Genomic DNA, 19,788 nt, shown 5'->3' with positions numbered 1-19,788 from the left:
TGGGCCATAATCATTTTGTGGGCTGACTGCTATATGTGGAAAGTAGTTCAAAGGAGTAGCAGCCGTTGGATGTAAATTGAGTGGCATCCGGAACAGCCAAAGTCACCGGTGACTTTTCTTAACCAAGTTAGAGAATCTGCGCCCCTAGGAATGTGTATGCCACGGACTGGCAGTAGGATAGGAAATGACATCAGGGCTGCATTGAACAAAGATGGTCCCAGGCTGCAGAAACAGCAGCATCTGACTATACATCCTAGAATATAGTTATCAAGGCATTCAACTTTCATTGTGATAAAAAAATAACATTAAAAAATATCCTGTTTCTATGTGATCACAAGAAACTTAAATGGCATAATACAATACAGGCAATATGTGGTTGATATTTGCTCAGTGCTCATAAAGAAAACAATGGTACTGCACTCAAACTTCAACCCCAACTGGATGTTTTACTATTATATTATGAAACCTAAACATGTACTGTGCAGATTAAGCAGCCCTAGATGCAAATTGGAAGAATATTGGAACCTAAACTCACAGCATTCTAAGTTTCTGGTTTTACTTTATGAACAGATAAGTATTCAGTAACATCCATATGTTACAAGGATCCACAGACCACAAAACATATTCAAACTTTCAGATCACAAATTTTAAGCAAGAGACGCACATAAGTTGACCAAAATGAAGTGTTTGCTAAGATGTAAAAACCACATTACGAACACACATCTGAGACTGAGTATCTGACTAAATTGAACTTGCACAAAACCACTCAAACTATTTCATTTCCAGTGAGCTGCTTTACAGACATTGTTCCGTGGGAAAGAGCTCTACTGATGAGCTGCTGGTACATATTTGAGTTGAGCAAACTCTACATGAACAAAAACAAGTCATATGACTCATATCGAGGAACTAGGCAAAGAATAAACAAATCTGCTAAATCCACTACTGATTACCCCTTGAAAGCATAGAAGACAACATATGCTTCAACAGAAGGAGAAATCACCTTCCTCTCACTTTTTGTTGCTATGTTACATGCCATGCTTAATTTTGTCCTTCTGAGTGGTCAGCAGCAATGGTGAGGCGTTCACTTCCAAGAAATGAAGGATCAAGGAACTTGGCAACAAAAGCCCACATCTTGTAAACATCTTCAAAGTTAGTAAGGAAGCCAAGTGAAGCAGTCACGACTTCAACTCTTATGGTCACCTTTTTATTGTCTCTGCGTCCATTCTTATAAAATGAAGCCTCAGGTATATCGAGCATGCCATTTAACTGTTTCTGGTTCATGTCTACTTTTATATGACTGAGAAAACCAATGCCAACAGATATGCCGTTTTTCTCAGCAATCTTTTGAACAACTTCAGCATTAACAAATGTTCCATCATTTTGCTTCACATTAAAAGCAACAGCTGCTCCCCTTTCATACTTAATCTTGGGACCATAGATGCGTACAAGAGGGACTCCATCACCACCTTTCGAGTCTGGCAACTTCAGTTGCAAAAGTGAAGTTACTAGCCAATTGATCAAGTATCTCAACCTAAGAGTAGTTCTGTTGAGTCCCATCATATCAACATGATCAATGTGCCTGCAAATTATCTCTGGCTCCCTCCTGCCCCAGTCCTGAGCATCATCATATCCATCACTTGCACAACCATCATCATCACGGAATGTATATCCAGAAGCTTCAGCAGCATCTGAGGCCCGATTCAGCCTGTCAGCAATGATATTAGCCTCCGTGCTGAAAGAAACTCTGCGCCCCATGCTTAAACCTCCATCAATCTCTTCAACACCGAAGAGTCGCCCCCCGGTAAATCTGCTGTTGCCATCCCTACCTCCCAGCAGCCGGAATTCCCCTTCAGTCTCCCTTCTTATCGCGCTTTCTTTGTGCTCTGCACCACCATTCATAGCACGTTGGCATGCCACCTCTTCAACCTCTGGCTCCTCTTGGATTTCACTAACCTGCCTGAAATGAGTTCTCCGCCCATTCTCGAAAATTTCTTCTTCAGGGTCTTCCTTGAGGCAGTCTGCATCTTGTGAGACTGATAGCACAGCTGCATCAAAGGAAATCACATGACCATCATAAAGTGGGCTTCTAGATATCCTGGAAGTTAAGTTTGGGGACATCCTCTTGTTACACTTTCTTCCGTTGAACCAAGAAGATGGTAATGGTGAACCCAGTTTCCCTTTCTTGAACTGACCAGACTTCTCTGACCCCAATGGGCTCTGGCCAACATCAACCCAGAAAGAGTTCTCTGATGAACAGTCCTCACTGAATGCTGGACTCCTCATGACCTCACCCATAGAGACGCTCTCACTTTCTTCAAAGATGGTGCTTGCCCCATCCCTGTCTGAGCTGCTGTCCCGACCAGGATCACTCTCAAAAGTCTCTCTAACCTGAGCAGACGTGTAGACACCTGAAAATGCTGGCAGCTGCGACCCATTTTGAGCATTAGAAGATGGCTTTTCATCTTTGTTAATGCCAGCATCATCTTCAAGCCCATCAAATGCATCAAATCCATCAACTGAGTCACTAAGATACTGTGGAAACACTGGAACAATCCTCACCATTCCTGATGCATTACACCCATTTCTCCCCTGCAGTGTCCCAATTACTGACTTCTTGATCAGAAGGCAACCAAACCCAGTTGGGTCTGCACCAAACACCCTGTAGAACGAAGTTATAATGAAGTCCGGCCGAAATAGGGAGAGCCCCAGTGAATCCATGTCCTTAGGGCCAAGTGCACCAGCATCAAGCATCACATGCCACCCATTCTGCTGCGCCAGCGCCATCCACTGGTAGGAGTACTTGGCGCCGGTCACGCGAGACTGCGCCGGGAAGACAAACAACCCAACTGCAGCATCCCGTCGCCGCCCCTTCTTCTTGCCGACGATCTCCTTCCGCAACTCCGCTGAGCAGAGCTTCAGTGTTGGCCAGCGGAACCATGCAGTGCGCGTCTTAGCACCCTTTGCCCGTGCACTCTGTGCCATCCAATTGACCGACTGGCTCTCATGGTCGAACATGGTCAGCAGCCTCCGGTTCGTCTCAAAGGGGTAGCACTCAGCAAGCAGCCGGAAGGCTGACCCACGGCTCACTGTGAACACCAGCACATACTCGCTGGCTGGCACATTCAGGTACTCCAAGATGCGCTCTTTGATGTCATTCTCCACGGTGCCGGGCTCAGCGCCGCCATAGAGCGCATGGTTGCACAAATTGGCATTGAGCTCGTGCAATGTGAAGGACGACGAGGAGGAATCCCAACTGGAGTCGAAGAGGCCGAAACCGCAGTAGTCTAGACAGACCCTGCCGGCACCGGGGCCGTCGAGGTGGGAATAATGGTCGACGCGGAGGCGGTCGACGTCGGCGGTTGAGGCGTAGTCTGGGTACATGGCGAGGAAGGTGGCGATGGCGTGGGGGAGCAGCGGGAGGTCGGAGAGAGACCGGAACGGGCCGGCGGCGGCGGCAAGGGCCGTGGCGCGGAGGAAGTCCCGTTGCGCGCGCAGGCGCGCCAGGGAGCGGGAGCGGGACACGGCGGCGTCCGCATCGGCGCCGGCGGTGTCTGGCGGCGGGCAGAGGGAGCCATCCTCCGACGCAGCGTCGAGCGCGTCCCGCAGCTGCCGGAGGAAGGAGGACGGGTCGTCACGGTGGCCGTTGCTGCCACCACCATGCCCACCGCCCCCGCCGCCACGGCGCCGGTGGTTCTTGGCGAGGAGGACGGCGGCGCAGTGGGATAGCGGCTTCCATAGCGACAGATGCATGCGCCTCGGATCGAGAAGACGCCGCTCTCGGGAGGAAAAATCGCAGCTTTCCGGTGGCAGTTTGGATCAACGAGCGGAGTGAGGCATGGAGTGGGAAAACCTCCGAGATTTCCGTGCGAAATGGGGAGATTTTGGATCAACTAGTGCAGGAAAATTGCAGTTTCGGGAGGAAAAACTGGATCTTTGGGTAGCTGGTTGTGGGCGAATCAAGAACTGCGGTGGTGGAGCACTGGGCGTGGAAATCTGAGGTTTTCGTGGAGGGAACGGGATTCAGAGGCGAGGAAACTGCAGACAGAAATACGAGCTTTGGGGTGGGAGGGATTGGGGAGGGTTTGAAATGCCAGGACACCCCTCACCTTTGCAAACAAAAGGTGAGGGCTTTTGCTTTTGGCAGGATCAAGAACTCAAATTAAAGAAAAGAGACGAGCATCAAACAAGGGGAGAAAAAGAAAGCAGAGAAAAACAAAAGATTTGACTCCACTTTTTCCGCCTCTCCAGCTGTTGAGCAAGAACCACTTGGTAAATGAAATGGAATGGGGGGGTGAGATATGACTGAATAGTTCTTGAAATCTACAGCTACTCCTACATATAAACATGAGAACAGAGTCCAGCTCGATTCACAGATGAGGAAGAAAGAAACCCGAGCTCAGAGGCAGACGCAGAAACCAGCCCCCAACCACACACCCTAGCTCCTCTCACTCACCAAACCCCTTGCAGGTGTTTTCAATGCCACTAAATGCATCGCATCGTGGCCCTCGAAACACTTTTCCTGTGAGAGAAAATCAGACTGTTCGCTTGCTCGAAAACGATCGTAAATTTTTAGCTAGGAATAGTGTTTTTCTCTTATACCAAACCAACCAACAGTAAATAATTCACGATACGATAGGGCCTCCCGAACAGGCTGACAGTTTCCACAGAGAGAAGCGAACTCCTGTTCACTAAAATTCACGTCGCATTAAGGTTTAGATAACAAAGAGCATTAAATATATATTAATTATAAAATCAATTATATATGTGGAGGCTAATTTGCGCGACGATTTTTTTAAGTCTAATTAATTTGTCATTAATACATGCTACTGATTATAAAATCAATTATATAGGTAGAGGCTAATTTGCGAGACGATTTTTTTAAGCTTAATTAATTTGTCATTAGCACATGCTACTGTAGCACCAAGTTGTCAAATCACGAACTAATTAGGTTTAAAAGATTCGTCTCGTAAATTAGTCGTAAGTTGTGCAATTAGTTTCATAATTAGTCTATATTTAATACTCCATGTATATATCCAACATTCGATGTGATAGAAATTTTAGAAGGCAATAGGGTCTAAGTCCGGTTGATATTGGTTCGTTGAGAAAGAAAAACATGGTTAATTAACTAAAAAGCTTTGACAGAAACTGACAAGCGACTTTTTCCTCCCTCCTCCTCCTCCCTCTTCCTCTGGACTGGAGTAATAAAGTACTGACAGTCAGTATTTTAGGGGCCGCTGTTTGTTTGCAAGTGTACTATCTCCACCAAGTAAAAACAAAGCGTTTGGTTTCGTAGCATTATTTTCCCCCTGGGGCCCAGCTTACAGTGTAGTAATAGAGTGCGCTGCCTGTAAAGCTTGTGCATTGACTTTTCCTTCTTTTTTTTTGTTAGGGAAACATTTTCCCCAATTGAAATGCAGTGTTATTGGTCTTCAGGGTTTTTTTTCCTAAGGAGTTAAAGCAAAACTGCAAAAGCATGCCACAATGATCGTCTTCTTGACTGATTTGTGGAGCTGTCTTTGGCCTTTTCGCCTAGTTTCGTGCTGCTTTTCTTGCACTTCGTGATAATTTGTTATAATAATACTCCCTTTGTCCCATATTATCTGTCGTTTCTGATTTCCGTGCCACAAGTTTGACTCGATTTGTAGAAAATACGTACAACATTTGTATCTCCAAATAAATTTATTAAAAAACTAGATTCAAAGATCTTTTCAATGATACTAATTATGTACCATAAATATTAATATTTTTTAATATATATTTTATCAAAGTTATTTCTCGAGAAGCGAAAGCGACAGATATTTTGGGACGAAGGAAGTACATACAACAAGTTTGTATCTGTTCAAGGAGTAGTAGCTCCTTATCTTTGAAACGGTCCCACCAAAGTTAGTCCTTAGAACGAATGTGTTGTTTCCATCAGCTTGAATTTTAATGGTGAGAACTACTCCTACCCTAAACTGACATTGACTTCCATCATTGAAAACCTGTAGTAGTGCTAGCATTGACATTCAAACAGTGTTTTTGGTGTTCTGTGTTTATCCATTGAGAACGTTTCCGTTTCATGCTTCTGGTCGTCTCACGCCATGGGCCTACGTATCTTTATCCATATGGTTGATTAGTGTTTCCTTTGCTTTTGTCAACTTGGCATGACACTCGTGATGTGGATGGATGGATCAGGTCACGTGAGGCGTGTGTGTGTGCATCTACTCCTAGCTGCTGCTGCACAGAGAATCCAGCATGTCAGTGGACAGGACAAAGTCAAATGGCCACATAGCATAGGCCTTGTGAAGCAGTGAGCTGTCGCCAAAAAAGGCTCGGGGCCAGGGAGCTTTTTCATCGCCCCATCCAATCCAATAATCCATCCATGCCAACTGAAAAATATCGTTCCAAATAATGTTTCGGCTGATTTGGTGCGTGAGAAAAAATATTATTTCAGTTCAACAAATAAGCTAAAAAGTATAGATTATAAGACAAGCAAACAGAGCCATGAATGATGGCAACAGTTTCTGCTCGGCCTCATGCCATCATCTGAATCTCATCTTTTGGCTCTGTTCGGCTGCTTTAATAAGCTAATGTTATAGTGTTTTTCTCTCTCAACAAATTAGTCGTATAAATCAGCACAAAGTGGTTTATAGACCAGTCAAATAGAGCCTTTGTCCATGGGTCCAAAGTCAATTTCTTGTCAAATTTTGCGGTTTTACCTTACGAGGACAACAGAATGTTACAAGAATTTTGTAATACAGATGTTTTCCTAGTACTTTTCATGTATTACTGATTGCTAGAGTAAGGATAGCATTTTTCACAGAAATTAGTGAAATATTTTGAAATGAGAATTGGAGAGCAGTTTATACAATTCGGTAACTCAATTGAATGCTGAATCCGTTACAGTTGGAATATTGCTATCCAAGAAACTGTACATCAATCAACCATCACCCAACCGCTCCTTTGTTGACTGCGCCTTTGGAGGCACAGACATGACTTTCCACGCTTGCAATAAAGACGCAGGCCTGGTGTACACTGTACAGACATGGTGTTTTTAGAAAAAATAAATATTAATATTTCAACTCTCTGTGGACCAATACATTACAACACAAGCACTGTCGTCCACGCAATCTTAAACACAAAGTTTTGATCCAAAATAAATAAAAGAAATGTTTGCAAACACAACATCTAAATAGCAATTCTATTATTAAATCTCTAACTGTGTCTTACAAACACCTTCATCGTGGTTGTCTCAATATTTCTGCATCCCATCTTCATCATTTGGCGATCCTCCTCCTTCTGTAATAGAGATCAGGACCTGGTCCAGTAGGTCCCCTGAAGATAACCTGCAAATAAGATGATGTTGCGGCCTTAAAAAAAATTATATCATTCCTGATTAACCATATCGTCCAACAAATTGCACTTGCACCCACAAGAATCTTATATTTCAGTTTCCTATTTATCCCGCGTAACCAGCTTGTAAATAAATTATGAACACTAGTCGGAGGTATTAAATTAAAGGAAACATGAACAGCTCGCAACATGAATTTAGCAAAATGATAGTCAAAGAATAGATGTTGTATAGACTCGTCAGAAAAACAGAAACAACACTTTCTATCCCATTGCCATTGCCGCCTTGCTAAATTGTCCTTTGTTAAGACTACTCCCTTATACAAATACCACCAAAATACTTTGATTTTGAGAGGTAGTTTCAGTTTTTCATATAAATGTATTATATGATATAGCTTCAGCTCCTAATAAGGCTTTGTACATGGATTTGACTGAAAACAATCTATTTCTGATGTAGCCCCCACACAAAACGATCCATCTAGTTTGTTAACTGTATATCTGCAACCATAGCAACCACATCGTGCCACGCTTGTAAATTAACACATACCAGAGATCTCCTGAAAGCCACATTTAACAACGTCATAGACAACACCGTTCTTACATATGCGCATTTTCTCCTAACAATATTATATAATGCGGGAATGAGAGATTTTAAAGGACGTGGTCTTATCCACGAGTCCTCCCAAAATCGCACTTGAGACCCATCACCTAGATCAAACTTGCCCAACAAGAGGAACTCCTCCTTGACCTTCATCAGACCAGCCCAAAACTGGGAGTCCCTAGGCAAGTATTAAACCTGTGTCAAAGTTTTATCTCTTAAATACTTATTCCTAAGCAATTATTGCCAAAACCCATCTTCATTTAGTAACCTAAACAACCATTTGCTTAGGAGACATTTGTTATGAACGTCTAAGTTTAGGACTCCCAACACTCCTCGATCTTCGGGCGTACATACTACCTTCCACTTAGTCAATCTATATTTTTTCTTGTGTTCATCATTCTGCCAAAAAAAACCGTGACCTAAAATAGTCCAACTTCTTCAAAACCCCTCTAGGTATTTAAAAAAAGAAAAGCATGAACATGGGAGGCTACTCAAGACGGAGTTAATCAGAACAAGCCTCCCTCCTACCCACAATATTTTACTTCTTCAACAATTCAGCCTTTTTTAAAAACATTCTTCAACATGCTTCTGGTTCTTATTCATGAGCTTTCTATGATGCATAGGAATTCCCAGATACCTAAAAGGAAACGACCCCAAATTACACCTAAAAATTTATGCATATTCGTTTTGGTTGGCTTTGGTTGCTCCGTAACAAAACAATTCGCTCTTATGAAAATTGATCTTGAGTCCTGATAGCTGTTCAAAAGCACAAAGTAAAAGCTTCATGCTTTTTTTTTTTTTGCCTTCTCTAGATCATTGCCCATAAAGATGATAGTGTCATCTGCATACTGAAGGATTGAAAGTCCCTCGTCTACCAAATGCGGAACAAGTGTAGAGATGAGGATGATGTAGAGTCCTGGTGTACAGCCTTTTCGATTATGTAATCCTTTTAAGAACCTCTCGTAGTTTAACGTGGACCTTCAGAGGGCACTAAAATACTGAATGGAAATTTGGGTAAGTGGCCTTTGGAAGCACAGACCTGACCTCTCTTGTATAACTTGAACCTTCAGAGGGTCACTCTATTGTAATGAATGGAAATCTCCATGGGATCCTTCGCCCCCGTTGACCTTCTTTATCAGAAAGAGAAAAAAAAATATAGTGTTCTTTCTTCTTCATAGTCCATTCCCATAATAAGATCCCAACTGTTCTTGGTTGGGCATTCAAGCCTATAACTCCACCCATTTTTCTGTCTAACTATTTGTGATGACAACTGACAAATACAGAACCACATTATGCAGATGGGGCAAGGACAACTGGACAAGGGAGTGAGACAATTAAACTCCAGGACATGTTGCTGTACCTTGCAATTATTCATGCCTTTGCTTCACTATCCCTGGAATTGAAGATGTACTGGAAAAGGAGTAAAAGCTCTTAAGTTAAAAAAATAATATCTATTTATGACTTCAAATAGGTACAATATATTTCATGATAAATCTAATGATAGTGATACATCTTTACTAAATATTAATATCTCCTCATATAAATTTGATCAAACTTGAGAAAATTTAATCGAATACTATTTTAGAATTGCATCTTTTCTAGGTGGGGGCACTACATATCAGGAATTCAGGATAGATCATAAAATAGCAATATGCTCAACTATATATTATTTCAAAAAAAAATACAGTCCCAGTATGGATCAATTGGTTCTGCGTAGACAAGACTACTGACTTCCTAGGTCAGGGTCAGCTCATGTAGGGCAGAGAGACCTCATTTCCAGTCAGATCTTGGTGCACTTAAATAATGCCCCAAGATACCAATTCACAAATCAGATTAAGATCCCATCCCCTCCCTAGTACTAATACAGTACAGGATTATTAGCTGCAAATTGCATTGCCACTTGCTCCAACTCACTGACCTAATCATTGACAAATCGATCGATCTGAAATCAAATACCAATAAGGCAATAATTACACATACTAGAGAAGATCTGAACTGACTGAAGTGTGAAGAAACCGAGCATCATCAGCTTGCACGCGCTGCAAAACGTCTGCAGAATCAGATAGGTTCTTGTACAATACAAAACTACAAAAGGCAGGCTGGAGTAAAGGTCCAAGGCAAACCTACTCGTTTTTTATGGAGGCATGGAGGCTAGCTACGTCAGTAGTACAGGTATTTGGTCGTGTATGGCCACTTGGGTGAGGACATGGGCAAGGTCGCAGGCACAACACGTCGAAACAAGCTAGGGTGCAGCATTGGGCGACTACTGGCTTGTCGCTTGCAGCGTGTCATGCTCACGGGCAGGCAGCAGGCAGCCCACTCAGGCTCGGCTCACAAGGTCTCCACTTCACTCGAGTCTCCAAGCGTAGGAGTTTGAGTGGAGAGGATGTTTCAAGAGGAGACTACTGCGAATGTTTAGGTTGTTTTCTTCTGCTCCGTGTTGCTAGCAATTTAATGCGATGGATTCATTGGATTTCAAAAAAAAATTGAAATTTTATGTCGGACGGTGGTAGTACACAACAACAGTTAGGTACATTGGTTTAGGACAAAATAACAATTTGGTGTGTCGTGTGAATATTCTCAATTCTCGGTTCCAGGTTCAAATGCATAATCTTTATCTTTTCATACCATGTTTGGAATGTGGTAATTTTTCCTATTACTCCATTCTTTTTCTATGAAATTAGACTGAATTCTTGCGTTCCAAACATGTCATTATGAGACATGCTAGAGTTCACGTCATTATATTAAGGATTTCCTTCCATAAAAAAATGATATAAGTCTATTAGAGCATCTATAGCAGTCTATCAATAATCTATCACTAGCATGTATGTATCGAGGTAGCCTAATATTATTTTTGAGAATTAGGGAAGTTGCTACAGTAACACCCTAATATATCTCATCTAATATGAAAGGTGGGTCCCATAGGTGTATTGGGAGAAAGATGTTTGAAAAGTGAAGGTTAGTGTGGGCCCTATGCTATTGGGGAAATGCAACTTCCCTTTTATTTGAGGGAAGATAAGATAATTATTAGTTGCCACAAAAAAGGGGAATAGGTATCGGGAAACTGCTGAAGCAAGAAAAAATATAGTTAACGCTAATATGGCAACTTTATAGGGATATGGGGTATTGGGGGACTATTGGAGATGGTCTTAGGATGACATAGTTTCTAATATGAAACTTTAATTAGCAGTATATCCGTGTATGAATTATATTATCAACTGTTATCTTATATTATTAAAGTATTGCTCAACAAATCTCAATAATGCAATGTTAAGCTTACGCTACCGATCCATTGATGATCAAAGTTACTCCCTCTATTCTTTTTTACATGTCATATTAGCTTTGTCCTAAGTCAAACTTTACTATCTTTGACCATCAATTTTTTTGACAGAATTAGCAGGGGAGTCCCCTACCTATTTTTTTTTCTTTTCCATTAAATGAAAGAATGAGCTATTTACAAAACAGGCAGCCAGGCCAAAAAGAAAGAGTACACCACTTAGAGTCTCACAACTTATATGAATTATATATTACGAAAGTATTTCTCATAGTGATCTAAAAGCATAAACCTTATGTCATGAACCCATATAATATTTTTGAAATCAATGGTCAAAGATACAAATGTTTAATTTAGGACGAAGTTAATACTGTTAAAAAACGGAGAAAGTAGGAAGGTGACGTAACACAAGCCAAGATGCCCCCCCCCCCCCCAAAAAAAAAAAAAGATTTCAGTTTGAATAAGGGATGGAACCTGCTGATTCTAGTCCACCACATGTCCATGTCCAATCTCTCTTCCAACTACTAATTACCAATCATTAGCCTTGCCACTAGTAAAATCCCCTACTAGTCACCGCCATCCATTTGCCAAAAGGAAAATACTACTAATCGCCGCCTACGGAGTAGTACATAAGTACAGTCTGGCCCATTCGGATGGTATGGTTTCGAAGCAATTTGGATGGTTTGGAGAAATTCTAGAGGAATTTGTAAAAAAAAAATACCGTTCCGAATGAAAAAAGAAACGAATTAAGTCGGGTTCTGAGTAACGCGAACGATGCCATATCTTGTTGGCCTGCGCTCGCTCACAAGTCCGTGTCCGCCATGCAAGCCCTTGCTGGGTCGCTCTCGCTCCTTACCTGTCGTCTCGGAATGGCTGCACTGCACTGCAGCTGCCCCCAGCAGATTCTTCAGCCTCGAGGTCCGTCCGGAGATGGCGTGAGCGTCCGGTTGCAAGCGTTGAAGAAACTGGGAGCGATCGAGGGGTTTGAAACCTGTTTGTTTTGTTTATAGTATATGAATGAACAGACAGCGCCATGCATGTGGTCTGCAGTGTAATTCAGTAGTTTATTTAATTTAGTCCCCCGATCGATGAGTTCAACGGCCTCCGTATTTCAGCGTGCAGTGACAGCATCTTCCTAGTTCCTGCTAATCCCTGGTCAGTGAAAAGCGAGATGCCTTTTCCCTGCTGGCCAATGAGCCTGCTTGTGTAGTGGTTACTTCTGACTGCAGTACGTAGCAGCATGTTTGTTTACCATCAACAAAGCTACTAGTGGCATGTTTTTGTCAGCAGTGGACTCCTACTTGCAATTTGCATGCACCAGCCTGTTACAGCATCACCATTTGCACTACTACTAGAAAAAACAGCATCACTGCAGGCTAAATCGGAGACGTGTTGCTGTGTCAGTGATCTACATACACATCACCGGATCTGCCGTGTGCTGACTTTTTTCGGTTCTTGATTGGCGAAGCAAATTCTGACTTTAATTGTGGGTTTTGTGAGCGCGAAGTTAGAAGAGAGATGTCAGATGTCAAAGAACTAGCACAAGGTTCTTTGTTCTGAACTAGCGAACCCCGTTCACGTGCTCTTAAATCCGGCTTGATCCGCTTCTTTTTTCATCCGGAACAATGTTTTCCTTTCACAAATTTCTCCAAATTCATCCAGATTCTTCCAGAATCCTTTAAAATTCCTCCGAGCGAATGGGGTCATATATACATTTGTATAAGTACACTCTTCGGTGTCAGATGCCGGTTCATGTTATATGGTTTTAGCGTTCACGATTTGCACTACTATATAGACGTCGCAATGTTTAGCCGCGGTCAAAAACAACTTCTACAGAGGAATTCGCAACCACATCTATGCAGGAACATCAATCAAGAAATGAAGCAGAGGTGCGAAGGACAGACCATAAGATCAACCTCCCGTATAAATGATTTCTCCAAGACAATTTATGTGGGAGGAATGAGATACCGTACTCTCCCTACACAAGGTTACCTAGAAACAAAGCATTTGTAGAAGCGGATGCATATATAATTACGGATTTGCTAGTGTCTGTTCTGGAGCGCTCCCGCGCGCGTAAGAAGTGGAGCCCGCGCTGCCTGTTTTCGTGTGCCCCACCACGTGGACCCCACGCTACTTCCCGCCCTACCATCGCACTCGCTCTGCTTCGCTTGACTGCCGCACGGGGGAACGCCACGTGGGTCCCAGTCACCTCCTTCGCCTATGGATGCGCGTCGCGGATGCATTTGCCCCTCAGGCACCCGCACGGTGACCATGGCTGTGTCCCAGCAGCTAAGGCGGGCGGCTGCGGTGGATGGGTCTTATTACAACATATGCAACACTATATCTACTTTTTTCAACATCGAGACGAAACACTTGCAACATACGTTCGAAACAGCTGAAACACTTGCAACATACGTATAAAAACACCTGAAACATTTGAAACATACGCTTGCAACATGCATATATCTGCAACATCTAGATATACTTTTGCAACATCCAGATAAAACTATTGCAACATACGTCTGAAACAGATGAAACATTTTGAACAAACTCTCGCAACTTATGTGTATAGTCATCACAACATGTGCCCTCTCCCATGTGTGCTCTAGCAAAGGGAATTGGCCGACTGGGCTGCTCAACTTTGGGCCTTGAGTGGCACGGTCAATATTCTTATCATTTTTTAATTATTCAAGTCTTTATTTTCAATAGAAAAATAAAAGACAAAAAACCCTTAAATGAACAATAGTAAACACTAATGCATGTGCTGAGTACTACTGGAATAAACAAACGTAAATTAGGGGCATAATATACCATTTGCAAGCAAACAACCCATTTCTGAAGCTGGAGCTGGGCTGTGTGCCAAACAATACTATCTGCTCCACGAACTCCACGGTGGAGTCGCTCCATGGTAGAGTTGGTGGAGCGGAGCTGCAAAAATAGGAACGGAGCCGTCCTAAACACCCCCATAATTGATGTTGAATGTATCCGTGTTTGCTAGTTTCACCTCGTGATTTTGTCGGGGAAAGTTTGCAAAACGCGTTTGGACATCTGTTACAACGTTTTGAGAAACTTTTCAGATTTTCTTGATTTTTTTTCCGTGTTTCTTATAGTTAAATCTAGTTTTTGGAAGCGTCTAGATATATGTTCATGGGCTCTAAATATTTTTCTCTGTGTTTCTCATGTCCAAACTATCTCATTGTTTCTTCGGAATTTTAGAGGCGTATTTTTTGGTTTAAAAGCCTTGTCGGGTTTTTACTTGTTTTATTTTATTTAAAATTTGATGAAACCACCTCTAGTGTAAGCAGAGAGGCAAGGAGGTATTAAGGTCTGAGAAAGATAATTTGTTAGAATTTAAAGAGGAAATATAGACTACGATGATACATATTTTTTAGGATCACTACGATGATAGCTTTCCTTGTTTAGGAAACAAAGCTTGCATGTACTACACAGAAGCAAAGTTGATACAAATACAATCGGGCGGGCTAAGAAGCCAAACATGACGCCATGTATTCTCCTACAAAGAACTCCTCGCTAGGATATGAGCATCGCCATTCGACCCTCTACCTTCGTATAAGGAGAATGAAACGAGGAAAGTTTTGTCACTGTCTCTGATCTCTTCGATATAACTTAGTCCATACTCGTCCTGAGTAGCATGATAAATTGATACTCTCTCTGTCGTAAACTATAAGTCATTTTGATCTTATGATACATCAATTTTACTATGGCCATGTTTGGATCCCATGGTAAAACTTTAGCCCTTTTTTTTTACCTCGGGGATCAAAACAGGGAGGCTAAAAGTGAGCAAATGACTAAAAACTAGGCTAAAATCTTTTGCTCCCAAAGATGCCCTAAACTGGGCTAAACTCCCTCGGAGCGGGCGCTGGACGCCCCATACCCCCTGCCGCTCGCATGCATGGCTGTGCATGGATAATTAAATGAGGACAAATCAGTCATTGTAAATTAGAGGACTAAAGTTTAGCCCATGAATCTAAACAGCCCAGCAGAACTAAAGTTTAGAGAAGCTAAACTTTAGTCCTTTGACTAGTGATCCAAACACCACCTATATAGATCTATACTTATAATTTGAAATTTGAAATTTGAAATGAAGGGAGCAGGTGAGAGGCAAAGGCAAAAAAAAAAAGACCTTTTCTCTCCTGTGCTACTAGGCCGCAACTACTAGGCCCAACAGGACTAGTGGGCCAGGACGATGACAAGGCCCGACTGTTCACGTGGCGGCAGCCGCGTGTGCGTGTCCAAGCAAAACGACGGCAGAGTTGGTCCACGCGTGCTGTGCAGCCGGCGGCCCGACGTCCACGCGGCAGCGATCCAACGTATGTATGCACGACTACCACGTGCATCCTGTCTGCACTAGATTTTCTTCCGGGCCGGGGGCCGGGGCGGGGCTCGACCCGCCGGTCAGGCTGGACGCGGATGGACTTGGGGCGTCGTGGCCTCGTGGGCGATCGCCGGATCGCGGTCAAGGCGGCAAGGCCGACGTGTGCGTGCGTGCTCCCTTGGCGCGCTCCCCGTTTCAGCTCATCTTCATGTCCGGCGGCACGCTATCTGGACCTCCCGGGCTCGGCATGTCCGGCGGGGGACCGATTGAGGAAAACTTTGGATCAAGCTGGTGTTGGGCGCGTTGTTCTTCTGTGGTTCGTGCGCAGCGCACGGCAGGATCGGCGCAGCAATGCCTGCCGCGCCGGTGCCAGGGCGGCATGGAACGTGGGCGTGCCCACAGCCTGTTTGTGACAATGTCTTTGCGGGGGTTTGTATTGCATCAGCAGACGGCCGGCCTCACCCTCTCTGCTTATGCTGAAATCTGGTCTATGCTGAAATATTACGAGAGAAAAACACTATTACATAATTTGGCTTACGTTGAAGTCGGGCAGTCGGCTCATCGGCGATGAAGGTGACAGCTGACAAGAGGTATCTCCTCCTTTTCGCTTCGTCTGACTATCCAGAGCCATGTACGACCGCTCAGTTTTGTCTTTCCATCTCGTATACAGGACAGACTACAGACCTCATCTCCTCTCTCTACGGGTGGTGATGCATGAGATATCTCTTGTTTCATTCACTGCTCGTTAAAATCACAAAAAGCAAGACTGAAATATCTCCGATCTATCCCCCTTCCGTTGAAGAAAATATCTCCTGGGTTTTTGGATAAGTCTACTTCTACGTGTGAGGTTCTGAGCACAGCGTTGCAACCACTGACCTGCGGTCAACAAGCACCCCTGCACCATGCTCTGATCACTCTCCCCCGCGCCGCGGCGGCGTCCGTCCACAGCTACTCAGATCACTCTCTCTCGGGCGAAACTAGATTCCGGTCCGAGGGACGACGACGACGACGATGGACATCATTAACGGCGCCGTGCTCCCGCGCTACCACGCCGCCCCCGCCACCGGCGCCGCTGCGGCGGCCTCCGTCGCCGACGCGAGGGTCAGCGGCCACCTCCAGCTGCTCCGGCGCGTGCGCGTCAGAGGAAGCGGAGGCGCCGGGCTGCTGCAAGCGACGACGACCCGAGCCGGCGTGGCGCGCAGGTTCTTCTCCTCGCCGACGCCGCGGCACGGGAGGACCATCGGCTGCCGGCCGGCTCGCTGCACCCTCGGCGGCTCCTCCTCCGACGGCGACGGCGCCGCCGCCGCGGACTTCGACGCCAGCGGGGAGGAGTTCGTCGACTCCAGCGTCATGGAGGCCGGTTGGTATCCATCCATCTCTTTTATTTCAGCATTATTAGGAGCACAGCACGTCCATTGCTTGTCTCTGGTGCTCAAAAAATCCGTGCTTGCTTGCTTGCAGTTCAGCTCAGGAGCGTGTCGGACGGCGGTTTCGTCATCAAGATGCGCGACGGCAAGAACCTGAGATGCGTGCAGAACAACCCACGGGTGCTCAGGCTCCGGGACTCCGCGCCGCACCACGCGATTGTGCTCAAGATGGAAGACGGCAGCGACCTTCTGCTCCCCATCATCGTCAGTATGTACCAGTTCCCTGCTTGCTGCTCATTGACGTCATTAAAATTGCTGTTGCGGATGCTTTGTTTCTAATTAATCTTGTTGCATGCACATGCTACCTTCCTATCCCTCCTCCCCAGTGGAGACGCCAAGCATTATGTTGTTGGCTGCGCTTCGGAACATCCGAATTGTAAGAGTTGGATTTAGTTACTGCACAAACTTCTGCACGTAGGTGCTCATAAGACTATAAGAGCTCATAAACTGCACTACTGACATTGTTATGTCTTTCCAGCCAAGGCCAACTATCTACAATGTCGTATTGGAGATGACTGCAAGGATGGGATATGAGGTGTGTTTGAGAAAAAAATAATTATCACAATTGGGTTTGGGTACTCTGTTTTTTTCTGGGTGAATTGGGTATTCCAAAAAAGAGGTGTTCAATGAACTTTTCGTGCACATTACTGCTTTTGAATTTACTATTTTTGAGTCACGCACCTGCACAAACACATGCCTATTACTGCTTTTGAATTTACTATTCTGTCACCGATCACTTATGCTAGGTACTCTGCTTTTCAGGTGCGTTTGGTGCGGATTACAGAAATGGTCCATGACGCATACTATTCTCGACTATATCTTGCAAAGGTAACTGCACTCCCAAGTAAATTATATCACATAAAAAGTCCTTTTTAATGCATTCGTCTGAAAAAAAAAAAGCATTGCAACATGACGCCAGATTGGGAATGAGCAAGACACTATTAGTTTTGACCTCAAGCCATCGGATGCTATCAACATTGCTTTCCGTTGCAAGGTATGTACGCATTTGCTTCTTGCACTTTTCATTTTCAGTACCTGCTGGCGATGTTTGTGTGGACTAAAGCTATTGCTGATACTGAAGGTGTACCTTGTATCTTTTTGGCATAGTGACCATATAAATTTATATATATTTCATATGAGTATAAACTATAAACCATTCAATTGTAAGATCAAAGCAACATGATTCCTTTGATTGGTCAGCAAAGCAACCTCCCCGTTCTATTCTGATTTTGATGCTATAAACCTTGCTGTTTGTGGATAATATGACCCCAATACAATGATATGGAGTCTCCCCCATTAATTCTCACCATATGCGCTAGAGATTTTTTTGAGTAAACAGTGATTATGAGGTTTAAATATTAATATTCTCTTGAGGTTAGCACCACTACTCCTATCTTAGATCTTACTTGAAGCTCTATTACAGATCTTAAGCGACGTGGTGCAGATCTTAAATAACCGTTATGCCATCTAGTACTTAGAGTGCAGTCTACGACCTAAATTCTTGTTTTCAAGAAAAAACAAAAGAAACAAAAGGAGAGTTGATAAAAAGGAGTTTCAGCTTAACTTGAGGATAAAAAATCTATAGCAACTAATTAGATTAAATTTGAAAATCAAAATCTAGATTCATGGCGTCAAAAGACACAGGTTGCGACAAGGTCAAGAGACACCATATTTTAAGTTAAGGTTTCAACTACATGCATATTCAAAATACATAAAGGTGTCTTGCAAAGGATAAAGATCCTGGATATAAATGAAAAAACATATAAAACAATAGTTGAGAAGTTTGTCACAACTGGACAGTGACTAAAGAGTATATATTTTGCCGATTGTGTTAGAAAATGAACAAACAAAAAACATGTAAATTAATATAAGTGATTTTTATTAGTCATAGGTATTAAACAGTAACATATAATACTTATATCTTCTAAGATTCTAACTCATGTCCTACACGAGTTGATGCACTAGTATAATATATGCAGACAAATTCTATAAGTTGTTCTATTGCTCACTGGGTGTGGTACTTATTCCAATTTGGTGGTTCATCCATAGGTCCCTATACAAGTTAACAGGCGTATCGCATATAACAATGGATTGAAAGTCGTACAACCAAAGGCGGCTGAGAGTTATGTAGGCTCCGACGACATTCAAATCACAAGGCTTGACAGGTAGACATACAAATTCTGTTTTTTTATATATTCCTGTATGGATAAGTGTCTTCTTAAATCTGCAACTGCTACCATTTCATTTTGCAGACCTGATGACCAACATTGCAGTGAGGCCCAAGAGTTTGATTTGGTCCGGAATATGCTCATCGCTGCAGTAGAAGAACGCTACAAAGATGCTGGTGAGCTCCTGTTGACTTGCACAACTGCAATGTTAAAGACTTTTTTTTTTCAGTTTTACTTTGAGTAATCCTTCTAATCGACCGATCTCCTTCCTCCTATTAATTTTTTTCCAGCTCAATACAGAGATCAACTTTTCACGTTGCGGTCAAAGAAAAAGAACGCAATATAGCAGGCCCAGGCCATTATACATGAAACATCAACAGATGGGTGCACAATTCAACTTGTCAGGCCTTGAGAGGGGGGGGGGGGGGGGGGGGGGGGGGGGGTGGGGTTACATAGGAGGCCTTTTGCTGAAGCACTTGAAGCTTCAGCAAACATCTAAGAAGCACCATGTAAATACCTACAGAATTTATGTATAGACACACGGATAGTATAATTCTGGATTCTTTAATTATTAGCGCATAGTTGCAGTGATTGTACTCAAACTCGTTTTGGTTGGGTCCCCTGCTTTGGCTTCCAAAAAGTACTTTTGCAAC

General features: G+C 43.5%; 2 protein-coding genes across 2 annotated transcripts; one reads left to right on the top strand and one right to left on the bottom strand.

The window, feature by feature from the left end:
* Positions 1-657: 657 nt before the first annotated feature.
* LOC136504392 (uncharacterized) lies at positions 658-4,461 on the bottom strand. Its single transcript, XM_066499312.1, has 2 exons — positions 951-4,461; positions 658-865 (listed from the first exon to the last, which is right to left on the bottom strand). The coding sequence occupies exon 1, from the start codon at positions 3,748-3,750 to the stop codon at positions 1,039-1,041; it is 2,712 nt and encodes a 903-aa protein (XP_066355409.1). The 5' UTR covers positions 3,751-4,461; the 3' UTR covers positions 658-865; positions 951-1,038.
* Positions 4,462-16,401: 11,940 nt separating this feature from the next.
* On the top strand, positions 16,402-19,557 carry LOC136504807 (bifunctional nuclease-like). The gene is made up of 9 exons (XM_066499813.1): positions 16,402-16,900; positions 17,002-17,175; positions 17,294-17,343; positions 17,446-17,502; positions 17,730-17,795; positions 17,887-17,961; positions 19,017-19,132; positions 19,220-19,311; positions 19,426-19,557. The coding sequence occupies exons 1-9, from the start codon at positions 16,552-16,554 to the stop codon at positions 19,479-19,481; spliced, it is 1,035 nt and encodes a 344-aa protein (XP_066355910.1). The 5' UTR covers positions 16,402-16,551; the 3' UTR covers positions 19,482-19,557.
* Positions 19,558-19,788: the final 231 nt, after the last annotated feature.

This window comes from Miscanthus floridulus, chromosome 14, assembly GCF_019320115.1.
Source record: "Miscanthus floridulus cultivar M001 chromosome 14, ASM1932011v1, whole genome shotgun sequence".
Classification (NCBI taxonomy): Eukaryota; Viridiplantae; Streptophyta; class Magnoliopsida; order Poales; family Poaceae; genus Miscanthus; species Miscanthus floridulus.
Note: the sequence above shows the minus strand (reverse complement) of the source record. Positions and strands in the feature narration are given on the sequence as shown.

Coding starts and splice junctions, on each gene's coding strand:
- LOC136504807 (XM_066499813.1), top strand. CDS start 16,552: ATGGACATCATTAACGGCGCCGTGCTCCCGCGCTACCACGCCGCCCCC. Junction 17,503..17,729: donor CTGCAAGGATGGGATATGAG/GTGTGTTTGAGA, acceptor TCTGCTTTTCAG/GTGCGTTTGGTGCGGATTAC. Junction 19,133..19,219: donor CAAATCACAAGGCTTGACAG/GTAGACATACAA, acceptor TTCATTTTGCAG/ACCTGATGACCAACATTGCA.
- LOC136504392 (XM_066499312.1), bottom strand. CDS start 3,750: ATGCATCTGTCGCTATGGAAGCCGCTATCCCACTGCGCCGCCGTCCTC.